We start from the raw sequence: 25,625 nt of genomic DNA on the forward strand, positions 1-25,625 counted from the left end.
GGGGGGGGACAAACTAACTTTTGTTCAGTAACATGATTTGACTCGTGAGTGGTGGCACTGGAGCCCTAGCAGTAGCTACCTCCTGTTGGGAAGATACTTTTATTCTTTTGCTTTTTTTCGCGTGCTTTCTTCATACCACCGCTGATGTGGGGAGAGACCGGAGAGACAGTAGAGAAGCGCAGGTCCGGCAAGGTGGGCGAAACCAAATCTCAGAGCGGGAGGGGGCACAGACAAACGTCACTATTTTTTACTGGTAAATTGAGAAAATCTACCACACTGTTGTGATTATAATGCTTAACATTCAATATCAATAATTATGATATCAAATTGGGTGGGTTGTGGTGGCTGGTTTGGATTATTGGGTGGGTTGCAACCCACCCATCCCCCCCATAAATTACGCCTATGCCTGGAGGCCCTGCCCGGCCTGTACAATGGTAGGGGAAACACTGCGGCGAATAATGCTAGTATATGGATTTTTTTTTTTCTTTTTCTTTTTTTTTAAGACGTTAGTTTAGGCGGCAGCCCTTTGTTGTTAAGGCGGCCGCCTTAACAGGAAAGCGCTGCGGGAAACCCTGGTGAGGATGTGTTGGTGAAGATGAGGATGTGTTGGTGAAGATGAGGATGTGTTGGTGAGGGTGTGTTGGTGAGGATGATGAAGTGTTGGTGAGGATGAGGATGTGTTGGTGAGGATGATGAAGTGTTGATGAGGATGTGTTGGTGAGGATGAGGAAGTGTTGGTGAGGATGAGGAAGTGTTGGCGAGGGTGTGTTGGTGAGGATGATGAAGTGTTGGTGAGGATGAGGATGAGTTGATGAGGATGTGTTGGTGAGGATGATGAAGTGTTGGTGAGGATGATGAAGTGTTGATGAGGATGTGTTGGTGAGGATGAGGAAGTGTTGGTGAGGATGAGGAAGTGTTGGTGAGGATGAGAAAGTGTGGTGAGGATGAGGAAGTGTTGGTGAAGATGAGGATGTGTTGGTGAGGATGAGGAAGTGTTGGTGAGGATGATGAAGTGTTGGTGAGGATGAGAAAGTGTGGTGAGGATGAGGAAGTGTTGGTGAAGATGAGGATGTGTTGGTGAGGATGAGGAAGTGTTGGTGAGGGTGTGTTGGTGAGGATAATGAAGTGTTGGTGAGGATGAGGAAGTGTTGGTGAGGGTGTGTTGGTGAGGATGATGAAGTGTGTGTTGGTGAGGATGAGGAAGTGTTGGTGAGGGTGTGTTGGTGAGGATGAGGAAGTGTTGGTGAGGATGAGGAAGTGTTGGTGAGGGTGTGTTGGTGAGGATGAGGAAGTGTTGGTGAGGATGAGGAAGTGTTGATGAGGGTGTGTTGGTGAGGATGAGGAAGTGTTGGTGAGGATGATGAAGTGTTGGTGAGGATGAGGATGTGTTGGTGAGGATGATGAAGTGTTGGTGAGGATGCGGATGTGTTGGTGAGGATGTGGATGTGTTGGTGAGGATGTGTTGGTGAGGATGCGGATGTGTTGGTGAGGATGTGTTGGTGAGGATGTGTTGGTGAGGATGCCTGGCTTCCTGTTCATGTTGAGGTGTATATCCACGGCGGCAGATGGGAGCGTGTTAGCGATGCTGGACACGTGCAGGGCATTAGCTCTCTGCTCGCAGGCTAAATCCTCATGTTGTTGAAGCGGTGTCAGTTGCCTCTGCCACGACACAAAGCTTATCTCTTACCGAAGTCCCGTAGCCCCCTTGGGAAGGGGAGATGTGTGGTGGGGGGGGACAGGAAGCTCTTGGCTGGTGTAAATATATAAATAAGCCTCTGGAGGAAGGTGAAGAAGCCAACACCATGCTGCGTTATCCCCGAAGGACCCAGTTTTCCTGTTCTCCCAAATCTGACAGAGGGCTGTGATACAATCCCATCTGTATGTCAGTGATGAACGCCACCCACCTTGTTAACGCTGGTGGGCACAACCCTTAAAAGTGAAGCCAAGCTGAAGTGCCTTAAACTGTCATTCCCTCTGCTGGCCACCAGGGGGTGACTCCTCTCTGGTTGTATAGAAGTCTATGAGAAAATGGTCCTACTTCTCTCTGCTGGCCACCAGGGGGCGACTCCTCTCTGGTTGCATAGAAGTCTATGAGAAAATGGTCCTACTTCTCTCTGCTGACCACCAGGGGGCGACTCCTCTCTGGTTGTATAGAAGTCTATGAGAAAATGGTCCTACTTCTCTCTTGATGTATTATCTCAGTAAACATTGTAAACATGAGTTTATGTCTCAATCTCTAGTTTCAAGTCTTCTTCAATCCAGCATGATGTTCATTTAGTACATTATGGTCCATTTAGAGTCCACCAGACCAGAAAGCAAGGGATGCTTTAGGGGGCGGGGCTTACCTGCTGATTGACAGGTCGCTACCACGCTACCAATGCTAGTTAGCTACTAAGATGACTTTAACACTTAGCTGTAAAGTCGACCTTGAATTATAGAAGCTAACTTTGTTAGCAGCTTTACACCAGAATCCACATGGATCCAGATCCAGGAAGGGTGCCGCTCTGCTGCTTGTGTGAGAAAAACTAAGATTACATGTAAACCCCATGTGGAAGTATGAATGGGCTGGTTTCAGTCAGGGGACATTTTGCTACCATTACTTTAATCCCTCTGATGCGACGTCTTTCATTCCGTGAAAAACCTTTCTTTGCTTTCTTAAGTTTTTTTTCAATCCTCCGCTCAGCTGCCTGTTCATTTCCAGCGCGGGACAATTTCCACTGTGTCAACATGGAATAATTGTACCTCATGTTTGTCCAAATCATCATCACAGCGCTCCGGCTCCACCCGCGGCGGCCGCCGCGGTCGGGAAGCGATTTGGCAATTTTCTCAGTCAGAATTTCAGCGATGGAGAAAGTGTGAAAGAGGCTGAACAATACGACCCGAGTCTGGATGCAGCACACACACACACACAAACACACACAGGTGTGTCGTGGCATATTTGCATATGAAGACAGTTGTCAGACAGTTTTTTTTATCACATGATGTAACCATGGTAACCTATTGTACAGTAGCTACGAGAGTGTTTGGAGGAGACATACTAAGTAACTGAAGTATGTAGTAGATGTAGTTTCCCCATTTACGAACCATTTCCTCTGGGTATGCAGCAGACTGTCCTCCTCGAGAAAACGACCACATAGGTCGTGTGTCAAGCACCGAATTACGACCATATGTTACGTTTCAAAATAGCGCGCCCTCTAGCCCCCCCCACACGTCGACCTAAACCTACCCCGATTCCACGACATCTTCCCCCCACCCCCTCCCCACCCCCCCCCTAACCCCCCCCCACCCCCACCCCCACCCCGCGCGCCCCCCGCGCTCCCCCCCCCCCCCCGCGCGCCCCCGCGCGCCCCCGCCCCCCCCCGCTACCCCCCCCCCCGCGCGCCCCCCGTCAATCATCGGCAGAGACCCCCCCCACACGTCGACCTAAACCTAACCCCCCCCCCCCGCGCGTGCATCATCGGCAGAGACCGCCTCCACACGTCGACCTAACCCTAACCTTAACCACTACTATCGTTGCGGAAGAATCTCCGCAATACGCTCCCAGAGGTCGTATTCGAGTGCATGGACCAACGACAACTGTGGTCGTATGAGTTGGAGGGCTTGTTGGTATGCAGCCAATAATAACACACCCCCCACACACACACACACACACACACACACACACACACACACACACACACACACGCCCCCCAATACTGAAAATGAAATCAAAAAGGGGCAAAAAAAAAAAGGAAAAACAAGTGTGCGGGTTAATCTCTATCGCCAACGGCAACATGGTGACATTATCACTTCGTCACAGCTCAACAGAGGCTCGCTGCCACGAGCTCCTGTGTTTGTTTGTGTGTGTGTGTGTGTGTGTGTGTGTGTGTGTGTGTGTGTGTGTGTGTGTGTGTGTGTGTGTGTGTGTGTGTGTGTGTGTGTGTGTGTGTGTGTGTACATACACATGCAAGCCATACATGTGTGAGTACACACACACATTTGTGTATTTATGTGTGTGTGTTTGTGTTTTGGAGTTTGGAGAGTGTTTGTTGCTGTGCTGAAAATGAAAGGCATCGTGTTTACCTACACACACACACACACACACACACGTTCATCTGCAGATTAGCCTGCAGCCCCCCGTTGCAGGAAAGAGTGTAAAATAAACACTTTCCTTACCTGCTCCTCTCAAATCCACTAAACTCTTCATGGAAAACACATTTCACTTCAAAATCAACGTTGAAATCATTCAACGTTTAAATATATTGTTTAAATATCCAAATATCTGTCACAATCAATTTAATGGAATATACAGTAGTATTATGTTCACGGTCTCCTTGACTGTTTAGAAAGGTGCCCATAAATAACATGTATTATTATTATTTATTAGTATCACTAAATATTAGTGATACTAATAAATTTGCCTCAGAAGGCTTTATAATAATAATTATAATACATTTAATTTGTAATGCGTTTTTCATTGTTAAAAACGATCTCAAGGTGCTACAAAATAAAAAAAAAGAAGAATAAAAAGCGGTTTAAGAACAGCACAAAAATAGTGTTTACTAAAACGCTCAACCTCTCTTTTTTAAAAAGAGAGGTTGAGGATGGCACCACCGCCACTCCATCTTAAACTGGGAAAAATCCCTGAATCACCAGATTCATGATCGGTGTGTGAGAGTTCAGCTCAGTGTCGTGGTGCAGTTTATTCACACCGGTTATTATTATACAGCAGGACGGCTGGTATAAATCCGAAGGAATAGCAGACGTATTAAGAAATGAAACGGATGACACCCCAAAGACGTTTCCCTGCAGTTCTCAGCTGTGAAGTGCGAGCGGGGATGAAGTCGGAATAACACGATCTTTGAGAACAGTAATGAAAGGTTCCTGGTTCTCTCGTCCTCCTTCTCCACTACAATTCCACTGTTTCACTTTTATTAGAAAGCTAAAGTTACGACACACTTCCCAAACTCTACAAAGGTTTGACATACAAAACTTATAATGAGCATACTTTTCCCTTTTCTTTTCTTTTTTTTTGATATAATGCATTATAGATTACACTACCCAACGGTGTGTAAAACACCAAATAATTAGCTTCACATAAACACTAAAATACTGCCTAAACATCGCTAATAAAAACCTACTGAGAAATTTACATAAAAATCACAGTGGCTATTTTTCTTATATGCTTTACTTTGTTTGTTAATTAGCAGCCTGGTGGTGTTTTCACCTTGTGAGTTTGTGAATGTCATCACGGGAAAACATGCTCTAGGAGAGGGAACCAGCAGAAAACCAGGAAGCAGGAAACCCTGTACAAGCATCCCCTGCTTTCTGGTCTGGTGGACTCTAAATGGACCTGTCAATTAGCAGGTAAGCCCCGCCCCCTAAAGCATCCCCTGCTTTCTGGTCTGGTGGACTCTAAATGGACCATAATGTACTAAATGAACATCATGCTGGATTGAAGAAGACTTGAAACTAGAGATTGAGACCATAAACTCATGTTTACAATGTTTACTGAGATAATACATCAAGAGAGAAGTAGGACCATTTTCTCATAGACTTCTATACAACCAGAGAGGAGTCGCCCCCTGGTGGCCAGCAGAGAGAAGTAGGACCATTTTCTCATAGACTTCTATACAACCAGAGAGGAGTCGCCCCCTGGTGGCCAGCAGAGAGAAGTAGGACCATTTTCTCATAGACTTCTATACAACCAGAGAGGAGTCGCCCCCTGGTGGCCAGCAGAGAGAAATAGGACCATTTTCTCATAGACTTCTATACAACCAGAGAGGAGTCGCCCCCTGGTGGCCAGCAGAGAGAATGACAGTTTAAGGCACTTCAGACTTTGGCTTCACTTTTCATACCTGGAGGTTTGTGCCTGGATCCCATCACGCATCTCCAGTGTTACATGCTTTTACTTAAGTAATATTTGAAATTCAGGCCTTTTACTTGACCATTACTTTTACTTAACTATTTTTACTTCTAAAATTTTACAATAAAACCTTCCTCCACTGCTGCATCCAGGGCCGGCCCGAGGCATAAGCAAACTAAGCGGCTGGTCGTGTGTTTTTTTTAGATATTAAATCAATGAAACAGGTGACTGCATCACCCAATTAAACAACAGTGAAGGTTTTTTACTTCTGCAGTTTGTTGCTGCTGCGGCTGCTTAAATTACTAATGGCTTCATTCCACAAAGTTGTGGAGGGTCGAGTTTGAAACGGGAACATCGAGTGAAACATAATCATAGTAAAAGAAAAAAACACATTTACTTTTTAATGCTGGCCGTTTTTAATGCTGGCCGTCAGTCGCAGGGGAAAGAATAGCTCTGAGAACAAAGAACCCATCGTACCTGTGGCAGAGGAAGATGAGCCGGTCGCTATGGAAACAGAAACCAACATTTCAGGATTTACAAGTATTTTTAATTAAAGTTGTGAATTTGGCGTAAAGGGGCTTCCTGATTAACATGGATGGAAGGGTGTGCAGCGTTTCAGGATCTTCTACATACATCGACCCTGACTTTGTTATGTCCGATGAACAGCAGCTCGGATCTGCCTTCAATATTTGGCATTATGCCGTGAAACATAACGTAATATTTCTCTACTCTTCGAGGAATCCAGATTACTACTTTGGTTGCAACAGATTGAAAAAGAATTGCACATACTATTTAAACATATGGCGCTTACATAAATGTATATAAAGCTCCGTCGTAGCTGGAAGACACACAAGTGTTGGATCACGACACACAAGTGTGACGCTTTTTGTTTTTCATTAACACGGAATAAGTGACAGAAAAAGGCACAAAAAAGGAACAATTTAAAACCCTGGCATCGATCTGAGACAACAGCAGCCTCTCAGTCTGACTTCCAATCAGAGGCCATCTGCGACCCCCCCCCCCCCCCAGATGTTTGTTAAAAAAAAAAAAAGTACTTCACATTCTTGACGGAACAGATGGCCGACGTAGCGGTTTGTTTTCATTCGGAAAAGAAACAGATTCACGAGCAGCTGATCTCCATCTCGTCAGTATAAATAGTCCCAAAGTGAAATTAGCTGTAATTGAGATTTATTTTTTGGGGAAGGGGGAGGAGAATAACGCGTCGTGGTTATAGATCTTCCAGAAGTGGAGAACCAGACTTGACGGGGGTCGTACTCGGAGATTAGGCACCTAAGGAAGTATTTAAAAAAACTAAATTATAATAACTCATTCAAGTAGAAAAATATCCTCTGTTTTCCTAAATTTAATCCACCGAGCGTCTGCTAAATTTGATTGCGCTTCTATGTGGTGGAAAAGATAATCCTCTTATTTCCATTTTTATCTGGATGTCAGAAGAACGGCGATGAGAGAGAGTGTTTTTTTTTTACTTCCCACAACAGCAACAACGCAGCATAGCTGAGATAATTAGCTACAAGTGTCGGGGACGATATTACACCGGCCAGTGACGTCGTTAGGCCTCTTTAAGGGGGCTGGAGCGAGCGCTTTAGGACGATTGCATCGTAGTCTGTAGAAGGAATATACTTAAAAGAAGCATTTCTGTAAAACCTATTTGTCTTTTTGATTTTGATTATAATTATTTTCTTTTACTGACACTATCTTCATTTAGCTGGAAAAAAATACAGAATAAATACATACAAAATACAGTTATTTGGGTAAATATATTTATGTTGTCAGATTTCACTGTGACCTTTAAAACCAGTCCTGGTTCATTCTACTGTATACTTTATGACGGAAACATGACTCGGCAGAATCACACTGTGATTGAACCGACAGGACAGTAACTGGTGTGATTAAAGTCATTCTTTAGACCTGCAGCGTATCTAACGGAGAGAGGAATTAGATACGCTATCACTTTAAGACACGTTTACATCATCAGGTTCTGAGCTTTAATGTGTGTAAAAATGATTCAAAAGGAGACCATTCACATTTTATTGCGTTAGATCATATCTCCCTGCTTCCCGGCGGCTAATAAGCCGTCGACGCTTCACTCGTGGCCAATGAAAGCGCGGAGCTTTACGTGTATCCTGTAGGACGTATTGTTTCTATGGCGACGGACGGACGGCATGAATGAACCTCGCCTCCGAAATATCAACGATGATTCATTCATTGATTGAAGGACACTCGTCTCAAGTGGAAGTCGACTTTTAAATCAGAACTTTGAGGTGGTCAGCTCCTATTATTATTATTATTATTATAATTATTATTATTATTATTATTATTATTATTATTATTATCATTCTGGGCCTGGAGGAGTCCACACAGTGACCTTAAATTAAGCATGAGTCCACATGCTAACGGGGCGTAGCTTGGAGACGGTGATTAATTATGAGAGAAGCTCTTTGATGGTGTTTATGCTTAGAAAGGAATAAAAGCGAATGTGTTAGTCAAAGACGGGGGACTGAATAAGCTGACCCGTTAATTAGCGCCGAATAACAGAGAATTATTGTAATTTAATTCAGCCGCTCTACAAAGAACTGATTAGCGCCGCATGTGTAATGTGGAGAGCGGGAAACGCGGTGTGATCTCCGAGGTTTCTGTCCTCGCCGACGTCTTCCTCGTTGGCGGGAGTTTGGCCTCTATTAGCCTCCGTACGACACGTAATTAGCACGCAGATCTGACCCTGGAACAGTCGGCCGTGGGTTTAACAGACGGATAAAAAATCACCTCCAGTAAATCCTGGATGATCGCTGCTGAAGAAGTGCTGCTTCCAAGATGGATCTTTCTTTCTTTGCACCATATTTAAATCATATTTATGTCTAAATTGTGAGCGTTTTGAACACAGACATGTTTTTGCATGTGCATTCATTATATTTACATTTACATTTAGGGCATTTATCAGACACTTTTATTATAAGTGATTTACAATTATTTGTCAGAATTATATTTTGTACAAAAAATTCTAAAATGATGCAGGTTGTTGAAATGAATGAAAGAGGTTTTTATTGGTAATTTATGTGGTTTATATAAAACAAATACTTCTATTTAGCATAGAATTTCTTTACGTAATAATAACAATAATTTATGTTAGAATCAGAACAAACGGCGTTCATGCTTTCAGCTCTCAAACATTCGCCGTGATGTTTCCTTTGTTTCCGACTCACTCTGGTAAACTTTAGTAAACTTCTGACACTTCATTTGAGTTTTAAGTGGCTTTTCTTTCTTCTTCTGCGTGTGATTGTTGTACATTTTTGTTCTCCACAGCGCCCACTACAGTATCGGACATCAATGGCATCAACTCCCACCAGTCACACACGCGTGGCGGCGGGTGAGCTAGGAGGCGTTGAGATCAGAGACCGACATCATTCATCTGAGCTGCACCGAAATTTAAGGTTCGTTTTTATTCAGCTTCTTTCTGGCAGCAGGATAATATATATATATATATATACACACACACTTCCTATAAATCTATTATAAGTTCCTAAATCTTATCTAATCTGTCACATTCTAAAGTATTTCCTGTCTTTACAGTGTGACCTATTTCTTTTATTGTGCTCTGATACATGAAAACTATTGAATGTTGTGACGTCTAATCAGGAATAAAGACTCAGATTTGAGACATGAGTATATATAATGGCGTCCATATGCATGGAGCTGTGGAACCTCAAACGAAGGCTGTTCCTGGGTCTGCGATATTCCCTGTTAGAGAGCGACGAGGAGGATGATAGGACCCCCCAGGGAGCCGGGGTTTAGATGTGGGGGGGCTCTGCACCACTACGCTGCTCTCCGCTCTGCTGCAGCGTTCGTTAGCGGGGCCCTCAACGGGCTGCTGGCGACGCCCGGCGCTCTCTGGCAGCCAATGAAAACGCAACAAACAGAGCGTTTAAAAGCGGCGAGCTCAGCAGAGAAGACGTTGAGGTGACTCAGGAAAAGAGAAGAGCTCTTAAATAGTCACAGTGCTGAGACTGGCCGGGGTTTTATTGTTTTGTGTCTGTTGTTAAGAGGAGGAGACCTCACAGCCCAAATATACCCAGACGACAGACGGATGATTCATCGTGACTCGGAGACGTCGGACCAGATTTATTTAATGCCCCGTTTGAAGCCGGTCCCTCAGACACGTTCCAGACTTAATCGTCTGGATCCCCCCCTCCCTCGGTGGTTCTTCTTCCCTCCACTTTGAAACAAAGTGGCTCACGGCGGCGATTAATGACGAGTCTCCATCTCTGCATCGCCGTCTCGTATTTAAACCAGCTGCTGTTTAACTTTCAGCGTCTCAGTGCTCATCGTTTATTTCTACGTGTCGGCAGTTTTATCGGACTCACGTCTGGAAGGCCTGGAGCCGACCCACCACAGTCAGGTTCAGGTTAAGTACAGTATATTTAGTACATTAGTACTTTCACTGCTCAATGCTGCAGACTGATCGTATATAAGTACACATTCAAGGTACTTGAACATTTCCGTTTTATGCTACTTTATACTTCCACTAAACTACCTCTCATTGACATTAACGTCATACTTTTCGTACTCCACTACATTTGTGTGACAGCTTTAGCTCTTTTTTAAGACTGCAATATTCTTTTCTGCCAGAGAAAACTCACTGTTTCCAGATTTGAAGGTTTTTTTTATGATGAGCTGAATGATTGTTTCATTATGAGTTGAGTTTCTTATGCTAAGCAACATATTTATATATATTATACCGTACAGATATTTGTCTGTAGTAACGTATTTGTCACATCGCAGTGAATACATGAACGCCTGTAAATGAGAGCGGAGGCGTTTAGGGAACAGACTTTCTGAGATGATGTGTTTGTGTCCCAGATTAAAAGGAGGATTTTTGAGTTCTGCCCCGCTGATCTCGGAGGCGTCTCCTTCTTCATGTCCATCAGCAACATAATGAAGCTTAATGCAGATCATTTGTTTACTGATGTGCCGGCTTGTAAAAAACATCAGGAGGCGGAGCACAAACACTACAGACACACGATGTGAGTGCACGGAGGCTGACAGGTTTATTTAAATGTGTTTGCAAACAAATGTTTGCTGGAGTTTTCTCCGAGGGGGAGGCCGACAATTAAATGGTCCACTCAGAAGACCGACAGTGTGTACACACACACACACACACACACACACACACACACACCTGCATCAGCATGTTAGACCAGCTTCCACATCATCCTACCGAATACAAAACACCAAATCAAAATCACCGAATTTGATCCAAATATTTCCCATTGTGGTGCCTTTTTTAAAGCTGATGACAATCAAACACATCACATGTTCTTGGAAACATGAAACATGTTTGTAGAGTCCCTAACTGGTCTCAGACCTGCCAGCGGTGGCGTGTGAGTGCACCTTCCCTCCCCCCCCAGCAGGGCGGTGAGCTTTTAATCTGGTAAGTGATCCACGCAGCGTCCCGGGGAGAGCCGCTGTGTTACTAATCTGTTGTTGTGAGAGAGAGAGAGAGCTGTGTAAACGGGTGTGTGACGCCCTGCAGTGATTCATGCTGCACGCCAGCGCTGCACCAACACCAGACACGGTCACTCCCCGTCGACTTTGATTTTCACGAGGGAATCCAGGTCGGAGGTCTCCTTGTAACGATCTAACGCTGAGGGACGATGATGGATAATCGATAACCAGAAAAGCATGTTATGAAAACGAGCCCAACTTTAACGTTAAATCTTAAATGTCCCTGTCTTTGTTCGATTCCCGCGGCAAACGTCTGGATTCCTTGAAGGAAGCGACTCCCACTCGAGATAAAACCGCCGCGGTCGGCTGTGATGTTTCTCATCCGGCGCCACAAAGAGCGGCGAGATATCACAGCAGCAATGCAACAAAGGGAAAACCCGGCTGCCAAACAGTTAATCCCGCTTAATCCAGCTTTATTCTCCCTATATATGTATTTTTTTTCATGATATCCTTTTGACACTGACAAGACATTATGAAACCATCGTAAGATGTGTGTTTGTTCAGAGAATCACAGCGTGAAACGCCGCCGCCGCCGCCGCCGCCGCCTGATAAACAGGAACAAGAGAAACAAGATGTTTATCACCTCGTTTCATCCACTGCAGGATGTGTGAACTCTGAAATGTCACGAAAACATCTCGATGTAATAATCTGGAACTAAACTGTGGTTTTAGTTAAAGATTAATAACCTGGTTTCCACCTTAACTAATGCTACACGCAGTGAAAAACAGTAAAACACATCCTCATTGTTCTATATAGAAACATATAAATCATCTCTGCTCATTCATGGAGAATTAATGCTTTCATATAAATATGCACAGATGTGTGTAAATGAGGCGCTCTAACCCGAACCCCTAATTATTCAAGTTTCCCGCCAAAACGCCATTTTCCAGATTACATTTGCACACATCGTGACACTAATAATAAGAATGATAATTACTTCTTAGATGCTGTCAGCAGACGAGCGGCTCACTGCGATGACACTGCACTGCATGATGGGAATTAATTACAATCTAATAGAGTCTGTACTTGTGTTTTTTAAAAGCAGGCTCTATTTATTACTTCTTAACCACGATAGTGAACTATCTTTATCAATTAATTACGATGAACCCCATGATGGGAATTCACCACAATCAACTTTTTTATAGTAACGTGATAAAATCAGACAACTGGAGTCAAAAGTACAAACATTCTATTAAAAAACATTAAATTAAGTATCACTATGAAGGATTTCTACTGGTGTAGTTTTACAAGGCTTACTGGATCTCAGGTCATATTAATAAGGGAAATAAATATTGTTAAATACCCTCAAATGCATTAAAACTAAAGGAATAGAGTAAAGAGTACAGATACCTGAAAATGATACGAAGTTTGACAGGTGGAAAATAAACGGGAATACCAGAGTTCGATCCGATCGATCAGTGCGTCGCTATGAAATCCACCTATGGACACTAACTAGAATAATAATTATTGATTATAGTAGTTTTATAGGAATAATTATAGGAATGATTATGCACATGAAGTACCTGATATACTGTCAGGAGCATGTTTTTGAAAAACAACAACATAATGGACACAAGCCTCTTCCAGTTCATTTAAGTCATGTGATCTCCTCCATCAGAGCGAGCAGACAGGAAATAGAAATGTTGTCATGATGTTGACAAGAAGCAGCAACTATTTCATCTAAACAGTGATATAAGTTGTAACTCGATTGACCCGTCTTATTAACGGCGAGGAGGTCAAACCAAATCAAGAGTCCGTCACATTAAAAGCATGGCGTCAGGACAGGAAACGCCAGCAATCAGACGCTCCACACCGAGACGCCGCGGAGCAATAATCTGATTGGCTCTAATCATCATGTGGAATTATCTTTTTGGTTGTGTAACCTCGACCACAGCGGGGGGGCTTTCAGCATAATGGATGAGACCCGAGGTGAAGAACGCAGTTGGAGATGAAGAAATAATGACTTCATTTTCTTTTTAACATGTTTTTTTTTCCTCGAGTCGAGTTGTTGACTGAACTCGGATTCTGTCGTTGAACGGATCTAATAACCGTTTCAGGCTCACTCGGCGTTTACACGGACGCCGCCGCCGACCAGCGGTTGCACGGGGGCGATAATGATGTTGTGAATATAGAGATCAAAGTGCTGTCGCCGCGGTGATTAAGCGTTGTGCACGGCGAGGACGGCCTTATCACCTCGGACCACGCGGAGCCCCCCCCTCCCCCTGTATCTGCTGCTCTCAGATGGCCGACCTGCGCCCGCCGCACGCCAACGCTGCCAACACTAAAACACCACAGCTGGCGCCGCTCATGTGACTGATGAAAGAGTTTCTCAATTTAGGAAAAAAAGAGGGGGGGGGGGGGGGGGGGGATGAGGGGGGTTTCCAAAAAACTTCAACTATGTAATTAAACGAAACCAGGGAAGTCTGCGGGATTCGTTTTCCTCGGTTTTCAACCAAAAGCAACAAAAACGGTTAAATAATCTTGTAAAAGTAAAAGGAGAGTTTCCTTCAGGTGGACAGATCGTCTCGTCTTGACCCCGTCATCTTGACCCCGTCATCTTGACCCCGTCATCTTGACCCCGTCGTCTTGACCCTGTCGTCTTGACCCCGTCGTCTCGTCTTGACTTCGTCGTCTCGTCATGACTTCGTCGTCTCGTCTTGACCCCTTGTCTTCACCCCGTTGTCTCGTCTTGACCCCGTCGTCCTGACCCCGTCGTCTCGTCTCCTCTGAAGGTTTTATAAACCGCCGTGATGAACATCGTCTCCGGTCATTACTCTAATGGACGCGTCGTCCCCTCGTTTGCATCGCGTCTTAATTACCGGAGTCATTTTCCTCGTTCATCTGTTTCACTGTAATTAACGTTTCCACAGCCTCCGCCGAATCAAAGCCATCTCTGAGAGAGAACGCGTCGCCGTGGAAACGCTCACTCACCTGGCTGAGGTGGGGGGGTTTTTCGTTTTCTGTTTACGCAGGTTTTTTTCATGGAGATCCGCTTTTCTGCTGAGAAACATCTGTGTGTGTGATTTTAAACTGATGTTTGTGAAGCGCTGATAAAGAGCCGGTGAAATCGTGAGATAATGATGCTCTGCAGGAGTAATCCAGCCAATCATAAGCTGCAGAACAGCGTAAATAAATATATAACCATGTAATCCGTCAAATCACAGGACTTTCTCTTTACCTTCGATTAAATTCAACCGACACATTTTTTTTTAATTACAAACAGCGTATTCAACAGTAGCAAACTAGCTTTAAATTCAAACTGATAATAAAGCCATACTTAATTTTTACTTTTCTCTTTCAAAAAGTCACTCCCACCTTTATGATTACGTAATGATTATTATTTATTTTTACCACTCCAAACTATGGTTGTTGTCGTTACGTCGTGTTTGTTTCACCCAGACAAGAACCAAAGCGTAAAGCGAGTTACGTGCCGGACTATTTACTGGAATTAAAAAAGTAGCTTCCTGGAATCTCTGCTGGTTAATCAGCAAATGGTCGCATCCAAGAACGAGTGATGTTTTACCCAGAAAGCTTTGCTGTTATCTGCTGCAGCATGCTGGTCGGATCTGCTGAGTCAGTATTTGAGAGCCTTAACTGTTAAAGTGAGAATTACGGTTATTTAATTATAGGAATTGTACCAAAAACCGTGGTACGTACGAGCCGTAATGTTCCGCCGTGATTTAGAAGAAACATTAAAACCAAGAACATTAAAATCAAACATTAGAAGTATAAAGATGATCAGCTGTTTGTTCACAGGCTCCCTTGTTCCCTCGTCTTCTACAGACTTGTTGTTCTTTGTTATATGAAAGGAGTGATGAAGGTCTCTCCCACGCGCCCGTCTGAATGCAGGTGACAACACATCCCTGTTGACTTCTGCTAAAGAGCTGCAACTTTCCTCTGATCCTCTAACGTCGTGAGTTTCCTCCACGATCAATACATCTGACCTGCAGCAGCGCTGTTCACCTCAGTGACCAGATCATTCAGTCACAAGTCAACGAGAACCAGTAAATATATATACCGGTAAATATACACAATGTGAGCGATGGTGGGGGTTTAACCTGCAGAGACGGAGCTCCTTCTGATCCACAATCTCACAGAAAGAGGAGAAAGGAAGGAGATTTAGCCGTTTTGCAGTTGGAAAGAAAACGGGGGAATATTCAGAGAAAAAAAGTGGTCTTACCTGAGAGTGAAGATCTCCACGGGGGAGTCGGCCGCCACGCCGATGAACGCTGAGACGGTCTCCCTCTGTCTCATGGGCGTGGCCGGCACCATGACCATGAAGTTACTATCCAGCCTGTGTTCGGCGAGCGGCGGCGGCGCGGCGTTCTGGTAGAGCCTCACCCCGCCGATCCTCTGCAGCGGCGTGGAGGTGTAGGAGCCGAACAGCCCCTCCTGGCTGGAGCGGATGAAGTGCTCCTTCTTGGCCTCCTCGGAGTGGCACTCCCCCGCCTCCGTGGACTGCAGCAGGTAGTAGAGCTCCACCGGCGTGCCCTCGGACGCCTCCGGGCCCCGCTGGCGCCCCGGCACCACGCTGGGCGGGCTGAACCAGCCGGCCAGGGGCTCCAGCTCGGCCACGCACAGACCCAGACCCCCCCTCAGCTGGCAGGAGCCGCGCACCTCCTGGGTCTCGTGGAAGGCGAACATGTGCACGCAGGGCAGCTTGTCGATGGCGCTGTAGTCGTCCCAGTCCCGGCCCGCCACGTAGAACAGCACCTGGACCCGGGGCTTGGCCAAGTGGATCCTCGTGTTCATGATGAAGGTCTGCACCTTCCAGTTGAAGGTGAAGACGGAGGAGGCGGGGAACATGCCGGGGCTCTGCAGGAGCTCCAGGGGGACCGGCTGCTCCACGGAGAGGGGCCCGTAGCTGGTGTTCACCGAGGGCAGAGTCCGGGCCTGGTACACGAAGAAGGGCTCGGTCCTCGACATCAGGCTGGAGTTCCTCATGAAGTCCTGGTTGGCCTCCTTCAGGAAGAAGGCCAGGTCCGCGTTGAGCACTTGGTAGTTGACAGGCAGGTATGTGGGGATGGAGGAGTAGCGCTGTAGACCCTCCAGGACCCGGCAGTCGGATACTAGGAGACAGAAGAGTTTAGAATAATAATAATTATTTTACAATGAATTAGATCTCCATATAATAGACTTGGGAACGTCCACATACAGTCTATCTGACTGTCTTTGTGTTGGACGTGAGCTTGTGAGGATGAGGAAGGTGTTTCTACTAAAACCACATGAAGAACACACTCATAATTAGTGTTGAATCAACCTGTTAAAGGTATCTTTGCATTATGTTTATTCCTAAATGTTCTCCTCTGCTGCAATAACTCCAACAATCCTTTAAAAGATAAACACAAAATACTGAAAATACAAACACAATTCAAGTTGTGTTTATTCTCTATTCTCTTCCACTTGTGTTTATGCATCATTTAACAGTTGAGATCATTTTGCTTCTTGTGTTTTTTTTGGAGAGAAGTATTTTCTCCATTGAAGCTCTTTGTTCCTGGCTGCTGCATCACTCGCTCTGTAGACGTGATCGATCATGTTCAGGCGTACAGACGGTCCGGCTCGGCTGCTTATTTAATCATCCACAGATAGATGATCACCACTGCTGGTTTAACCCTCCGACGTTACAGCGAAGAACAAGTTCCCGTTCCAGACCGGAGGATCAGCTCGGTCCGCATGGAACAGAGGTTTTTAATCCCAATAACAACGGCCGTTGACCTTCTTCTTCAAGAGCAATCTGCTGTGTGATTACGCTCCTTCAGCACAAGCTGGCTGCCGGAGGATTTCCCTCCGCTCCACGTTTTACAAATCAGAAGATTTGTGATACGCGGCGCCCTGTCTTGACCTCGGCGCTGCCGTCCCAGGGGGGGGGGGGGGGGGGGGGTTACACACTTAAAGCATCAGTTTAGCTGCTTCAGGGCAAACACTGAACACAGAAATGGGTGTTTTTATTTTTTGTCATTGCAGCATATGACAGAGAATGTGATCTAAACAGGATAAAAAGGTATTTTTCATTTCAGCTAGACCTTAATGACTTTCAACTGGAGCCACAATTTTTATATTTGACTCACAGATGTTATATTTTTCAAATAAAGACATCCTTAAAGGCTGTTCTGAGGATATTACTATTGACAGGAGAAAAAACAAACTATTTTTTTTACAATTACACGCAGAACAAAAGCAGGTTAAAAACAGACAGAAAGACCTTGTCTTTTGTCAGACTGAATGTTATTTAAAGCAAAGCAATGAGGACCATCTTGTGTGCAAATCGAAATGAAAAAGCTAAAACAGCTCAATCATCTTTTCGTAGGACGAGTAGTTATTCTAGTGGAAAGGAGGAAATGGAAGAGAAAATGGAAAAAAATCTGCTGCTAATTAGAATCCTGGTTCATCTGCACCGAACTCACCGTGTCAAGTAGAAAATACAGAAAGGATTACTATTAATAATAACTATTTATGGAAACTCAGATGATAAATAAGGTTCAACTGGATGTCGATCCGGCTCAAACTATCTTTAATAGAGACGGTCAAATCGTGGAGCTTTAAGTGTGTGTGTGTGTGTGTGTGTGTGTGTGTGTGTGTGTGTGTGTGTGTGTGTGTGTGTGTGTGTCCTTAAACCAGTTCATCTATAGCAACAGCAGCGTGCAAACTTTGTGTTTCGGACCGGCGCCTGGAAATATATAAACTGTAAAATAATTCCATCCCAAGACAAATAAAAGCCTAGAAATCTCCCCCAAACCCCTCCGATGCAAAATAATCAGAATCAGTGAGCCTTTGTTACAGATTGGAATTAATAAATCATCCGGAGCTATTTCAAGATGAAGGGCTCCCCCTCTTTGTTCTGGGGAGGAGGAATCCACAGAAACGCAGTAACCAAACCTACTTTTTTGTTCTTTGTTTTTGGGAGCAGGAGGAGTGGAGCTCAGATAACTGGACCCCCCTGAGAGATCCATGCTGAACCCCCTCCTGTTTAATAGAAGCCCTCTCCTGGAAACCTTTGCTTCATGGACTCTATATAGGATTATCTTTAAGTGTTTAATAATAATCTCTTCTTGCCAGAAGATTGATACCACACATGTCTGTACGCTAAATATGAAGCTGCAACCAGACGCTAACTAGCTTAGCATAGCATAACGGCTAACCTAGCTTTGTCCAGATTTGCGTCAGAGCTTCACGCGCAAATTATTGCTGGAGTTGAAATATGTCAACACTTTTGGTGTGAATGTCCCTGAAGACATCACATTGTCATTTAGTTTAATTTCCCATAATTCATCACGGGAGCTACAAAAGCCAGAGCCGGCTGGTTTACCGTCTCCATGCTCATCAATTCTACCCAAATGAGTCGTTTATTAGTTCCCACTCTGATGATGTGTTCAAGTAACTAACAAGACCAATTTCTCACATCAAAGACTTAATTCAAATGTCCTCGCACTAATACATGTGTAGTAGTTGTAACAGCTGGAAGTATTCATGAGGATGTTAAAAGATACCAAACATAGCTGGCAGAGAAAAAGAAGAATAATGATAATACAACTTAGAAAAATGTCTATTTCAGCATACACGTTATGATCCACATCATGTATAATTAAATCCCCCTATTGTGTGGCATTAAATTTAAACATAGGCAGCATTATGCTGAGTCCGATGAATTCTTCATTTCCACGTTTTTTAATGAAATGGGATCTTTTCTCCTTCCTCTACACGGAGACGTGTTGAGTGTTTTCCTGGCGGAGCAGCTGTCAGCCGCCTCGCTGACGAGACTTCGCTGATTTCAACCCGAACAAATACAGAGGACGGTTTCTTCCTGGAACCGAAGCGTCGTTGGTCTGTGGTTATTGTGAGTCTTCAGACAGCCGGGTCGCTCGGTCCAACCCTCTGACACACATTGAAGTATCCAGGGTTTTTATTTTACAGCATAGAGAACTTTTAAAGTGTCAAAAGTGCCTCCAGCTTTCGACTAAACTGAACTCTTGACAGGTGTCTTCATGGAAAAGACTATTTTCTAACAAGCGATGCACTCGCTGGGTTTCTGTCACGTGGAACAACAGCAGCATCGCAGCGCTGTGCTAAAAACTCAAACCAGACTTCTTCTCTCCCTTTTCACTGCCGGTAGAAGTCTTAATATCCCATTAAATATCCAGCTGGATTTGGTGTTTAAGAGTCTCAAGCATACCTTGGTTATTATCAGGATAAAGTCGTGGATCTTATTATTTTGGCCAGAATATTCGTGTCTAGTTGCCTCTCTAGCACATACAGCCAATTTAAGCTTTGAGAGTTTCTGAGGTTGACACGGCTGTGTAGAGGGAGGGAGACGGGTCTCAGGTGAGAGCTAACTAGCCAAGCAGCACCCGTCCTCATCCAGGCTCGCCCATCCCCCCCCGACGCCGCCACATGTAGAGCTGGAACAGGACCGGCGGAGCGGAGAGCAGCCTTCACACTTGCAGAAGCCGAGTAAATGAAAAAGGCGAGATAGGGGACGGCGAGGCCGCGGTGCCGCCATCCACCGGCGGCTTTAATATTATGGGCGTGAGTGGCGGTCGGCGAGGCGGTCCGGTGAGGCCGGCTGGTCTCCACACTCCCTCACACGCGTCACGACAAGATAAGGACAGAAAAGCTTCAAATAATGGAGAAAAAGTTGCTTCTCCTCAGATATTCGGTTTGTTTTTATGAATCTGGGGTCACACACAGATGAGTTCCCCTGACTGTGTAGCAAAGCCCCCCATCTAGATCCAGACCCCCCACTCCCAGCCCCGTCATGAATGCCAAACCAGGGGGGGGATGCTCTTAAGCATGAGGGATGATGGAAAGCTCTCCAGTCTCGTCGAATTACCCGCATCATATTTCTCCCCGTGTTCAATTAATAAGGGGCTATTGAATTTGTGACCATGCGTCAAGAATAATAATTACACTATTTCTTTCAAGGATCATTTGGGGGGGCTAAGATTTATGCTTTTCAGTCACCGAGAAATTCAAAGAAAATGGGGACGGGAAAAAAAAGGAATCAATAGATGACACAGTGTGGTATTACTTCATGCCAGCTTCCATAGAAAAGGAATCATTCAGGCAGATAGAGGTCTGTGGAGTCGGCCAGCTGATCAGTGAGAGTCCTGGAGGAGAACCTGGAGACCTGCTCAGGTGACTCCTCGGATCCAGCTCCTCTCTACGGGGGTGGGGGGGCTGGATCCAACCGGCAATAATTGCTCTTGATTAAGGCTCGCTTTAAATTAAAGCCTGTGTGTGTGTGTGTGTGTGTGTGTGTGTGTGTGTGTGTGTGTGTGTGTGTGTGTGTGTGTGTGTGTGTGTGTGTGTGTGTGTGTGATGTTTGTTGCCTCTCCTCTAATGGATGGCCACATTTAAGACACTAAGAGCTAATAAAGAGTAATGGCCTCGCCGGGGGAGGAGGACGAGCTGTTTTGAGTGGACGGGAGAGAAAGCATCATCCCGGGGATTAAAGCGTATCGACCCGGCGGTGGAGAGTAAACACTGCAGAGCTGTTTTTGGTCAAAGTTGTGGATGAAGCCCAAAAATAGGTGATAGGGTCACCGGGGGGATGTGGGTGAGGAAGGGGGCCTCCAGGTGCCGCGAGGAGGCCCCTGATGTGTCGGTGGAACCGAACCGGAACAGCGCTTCCTTTGTGCCGCCCCGGCGGACATGGTTGGAGGGGGGGGAGGGGCCGAGAGGCCAGACAAGCACATATCTGTGTGGCGATCAGTATTCCCGCGGCCCCTCCGGACTTACTCTGAAACATAAACCGGGGCCCTTTAATGAATCTCTTCCCCCCCCGTCACGTTGGCCTTTTATTGCGAAACGATATCGTAAATCAGGCTAAATACGGCGGCATCGGCCTCTTTGTGAGCGCGCAGGGACGTTTAACGGTGATGGAGCTCGGCGAGGGGACACGAAGCCCCTCAGCGGGACTTGTTGGCCCACCTACTGATGAGTGCTAGGTTAGGAAATTATACAATTACACAGCAAAGTGGATTCTAGTGGAGGGGGGGATTACACCACTATTGATAGTAATCACTGAGGAAAATAGAAGCCGTCACCGTAATTCACTTTTCTCCAGCGGGATGGCAGCGTTATCATCGTCATGTTAACTCGGAGAATCAGCCAACCGAAGAGAATCAGGATGATTACGGACGGCGACGCCCCGTCTTTCAATTATGAGTGAGGACGGCGCCTCCGCTGGCCAGAATGAGTGTGAATGAAGTGTGTTTTTGTTGTCCTGCAGTCAAGACCACGGGGTCGGACCCGTTGTATGAGGACACTCACTTCTCAAAACATTACTTTGGACCCGCCCACTTTTTCCATGTCATAAGTCAGCCCATCTGTCCGTCCAGTCGCCGCCCCTTCAGGTTGAGTTTCAGTTGATTCCAACATGTATTGTATCTTAATTACCAGGATGTTGATTTCTGTCACTTTAGAAATCTTTAAATAGAATCTCATGTTTTTAGGACTTTGACTAAATATCAAAGGGAAAGAATATAATCTATAAGGAATAATCCAAGATGAGGAAATGTAGTTTATTTGAGAATGTACTGAATTAGTCATGGAATCCATTAAATGTACTTTCAGCTTTTTAATACTTAACTACACGATACTGACAACCAACTGTGGAATAAGTTAAAGCCAAAACAGTGACGTTTTTTTTTTTCAGGAACCATCGTAAACAAAAACCTGTAAGTTAATTAAATCAGTTTCTACGACACGGAGGAAGAATCCCGTTATTTATAGCGCGGTGTGAATAACGGCGCTAGTAAACTGGAGGGTTGAGCAGCGCGGCGTCTGTGTGCTGAATGCCTCCTCGCCCGCCGGCGTTCTCCCCAAATTTACTGGTGAACCTCTCCCCAAGGTCGACCCACGTACGGGCCCATAAATCCAGACCGGGTCCTGTAAACGCCACGCGCCGTGTTTATGAACCCAACGAGGCTTTTCTCTCCTCCAGAACTTCCCTGCTCATGAAAAGCAGCATCATTATGGTGATAATCGACCCTGATTGGATAAAAACCTTGCAGACCGTCGATGCTGGAACTGAAACGGTGCGTTGGGGTAAATTGCTGAGCAGGAATGTGGAAGCGGCTCAAAGGCAGCGGAGAGAAAACAGGTGTAGATCGACCGCAGGCAAAGATTTGTTCGCTTAAACTGAGCGTTTCATCTCCGGCGAGATGTGAAGAGTCCATTAAATCCTGTTGGTTTGCACAAAGGGATGCTGGGAAATTAGGAAACGAACTATGGAAGGGCGTCTGCTGAAAGTTCCAAGAGTCAAAGAAACTGTTATTTAGCGAGGGGGGGTTCCTGATCCACGCGGATCCACAGAGACCACTTAAGTCCACATCAAACACCGGATCGCTTTGAAGCGCTCGTGTGAAGGTTTGACAGTCGGCAGCCCAACAACATGAAGCCGTTTCTCACTGTTCCGGCTGAGCCGGCGGTATTTAGTGTTTATTAAGTGACAAAGTAACAACTTTACGTCAAAGATGTCAGTGTTTAATGACGACAAACGAAGCCGCTGGTCGTCATAGAAACATAGAAATATTAGACCTCAGCAGGCAAAATAATTACATGATTAAAGTAAATGACAATTACATGGATCGTCAGTGGTGTCTATCTTTTTTTCCCTGTTAAAATATTTATATATCCAAATTCTTGAATATTTAATGCTCCTTCCCGTGTTTCTCTTGTGTTCTATGAAGTGGTAATATTTGTTCTGTGTACTCAAGTAGGACATCCGAGTCGAGCTGAATATAATGATTTCTTTTTAACACTTTTATATCACATCTTCGGTCATATTGTTAAAAAAAATATAGGAAATCTATTTTTTTTTCCTTCCTGGAAAACAATATATGACAGTTAGCCGATTTCAACCAATAATATGACATCAATCAATCTTTAACGTCACAGAGCTTGAGTCGGTCGTGAGCAGATCTTATTCAGGAATTTTGAACCAGCCAACCAGTGAAGGACCATTTTCTCATAGACTTCTATACAACCAGAGAGGAGTCGCCCCCTGGTGGCCAGCAGAGAGAAGTAGGACCATTTTCTCATAGACTTCTATACAACCAGAGAGGAGTCGCCCCTGGTGGACAGCAGAGAGAACGACAGTTTAAGGCACTCCAGCTTTTGCTTCACTTTTCAGAATATTTGTCTTTTCACCTCATATTTAGAATGTTTTAATCCTCAGAAATGTAAAAATAGGACAGAAGTGTCCGTCCGTCCGTCACTGCCTCGTTTGCCTTCTGAAAAAGAGCTTTTTATTGCAGCTCCAGATGGCCTCGCTTCAAATCTGCAGTTTTTAAACTAAAAACCTGTCAGAGGGAACTCATTCGGTGAACGAGCACCTTCTATTCTGGGCGAGAGAGAGAAGGGAAGTTAAAGAAATGTTCCTATTTCAGACTGAGATCAGACAGAAGTCGGCGTGCTTTCACACTCGCTGACAAAAATCCTTTACTTTTCAGGAAATATTTCCATCTAGCAGTGCAGAAGGGCACATTGTGTTGACAAAAGCCTCCCTGTCCAGCTGCCAAGCTGAATTGTATTCTTATGACTGACAGCAAAGCCACAAACGGGTCCGTAGCAATCCTAGAAGACTCGCCGAGTCCTCTCGAGCCAGCTTTTTCAGACGTGGGCTTTCCATTGTGTTGAGAAAGGGGGGGAAAAAATAGGTGAGGGAACAGAAGCTAATTATAATTTTTAGTTCTACAAACATTTCTTGGATGCAAAAACTCTTTCTGCAGGCAGAACAAACAACAAAAAATCTCTCTGTTTGAGTCAATCCTCAGTGGGCCGAAGCTAAAGCACCACAGGTTTCTGCTGGCGAGCTGATGGAAGGGAAAGGGGACAGCCAAAAAAACCAGGCCTCATATACTGTGAAATAGGAAATGTAAGGTAGTCTATGAATATTCTATTAACCCACTCATTACCAGTATTCATAAGCCTTACTAGCCTGTAAGAAGCTAGTCCTTTTCAACCCTTTTAGATCACATCCCCTCATCATATTAACAATATATGCCCAACAATATACAGAAAAATACAGATATTCGTCTTTTTGTATCAAAATCCAATATTTTTTCTTCCTGGAAATCAAAATATGACTTGTTCACATCGTCTAACACATTACAACCAATAATATCATGTTAAAATAGATAATATCATTTTCTCATAGACTTCTATACAAGCAGAAAGGAGTCGCCCCCTGGTGGCCAGCAGAGAGAATGACAGTTTAAGGCACTTCACCGTTGACTTTACTTCCCAGATGTGGATGTATAGTTCCTGTCAACACCCTCTAAAAACAGCGTCTTGAGAATGCAGATTTAAGGCACCTCGGAATTGGCTTCACTTTTTTCAGAACTGGAGGTTTCTGCCTGGTTACAAGTGTCTTTCTCCACTTTTCTCTGCCAGAAGTCCTGATTCATGTTCTCTGGTGTCTGAATCAAAGAAAAGGACACAGTTGGAGTTCCAAGGTTACAGCGTATCGGGTGAATTTGTCTGGATGAGCTTGAAACGAACACGGATGAAAGCCGTAGGTTTGTTGGTTAAATTAACCGTATTCAGAGCGGATTAAATGTCCTGAAACAGTTCAGCGTAGCCTTGTTTTTGTGTTGCTGTTTTATTCTGTTATCCGAATCAGCATTTGAGTAGACAAAAAAGAGAGACGTGCAGAGTAATCCCCATGACAACGGGTTCAGTCATATCGCTGCGTTAATGTGATTGAAACCCGACTTCCACGTTGACTTCCGTGCGTATCTGTCGTCACGCTGTCGCTCTGTTTCATACAACACGAGGAGATGTACCAACGGAAAAATAAATCACAAGTTCCAACTTCCCCCTCTGTGAAATTGTGTGCGACTCCTGATCCCTTATCAAATAATTGATAGGATTCTCCTGTAGCCTACACGCTCGCAGGTTTTATGGACTCTGGATGCTTTTGTCTGAGGCGATCTGTACTTCTGTGTTTTTGTGTTCGTCTCGGAGGTGAGCTCATGTTTACGGCCATTCCACACTTCTCAGTCCGTCTTCATTCAGAGGAGATCAGCCCACCTCTATCTGCCGGTCAGCTCTTCACAAATATATATATATATATATATATATAGTATATATATAGAGAGAGAGAGAGTTGCCTTGTGGACACACAGGTCAGACGCTGAATATATATTTTTTCTTTTTTGACGAAGCAGTTTGAAGCAGATAAGTGCAACACGGCGAGTTGTTTTATAGGTTCCTTTCCTCCTTATCGCTGTCTCCTCCTCGCTGTCCTTCGGCACTT

General features: G+C 44.8%; 1 protein-coding gene across 1 annotated transcript in view; it reads right to left on the reverse strand.

The window, feature by feature from the left end:
* LOC311023693 (transmembrane protein 132C) overlaps nucleotides 1–25,625 on the reverse strand; it is a gene marked incomplete at its 3' end in the record, with an annotated part of 115,725 nt that overhangs the window by 81,313 nt on the left and 8,787 nt on the right. Inside the window, exon 2 of the mRNA XM_084025685.1 lies at nucleotides 15,546–16,434. Coding sequence (XP_083881811.1) covers nucleotides 15,546–16,434 — 889 coding nt within the window. The remainder of the gene's footprint in view (nucleotides 1–15,545; nucleotides 16,435–25,625) is intronic.

The sequence above is a fragment of the Eutrigla gurnardus genome (assembly GCF_963514095.1).
Source record: "Eutrigla gurnardus genome assembly, chromosome: 13".
NCBI lineage: Eukaryota > Metazoa > Chordata > Actinopteri > Perciformes > Triglidae > Eutrigla > Eutrigla gurnardus.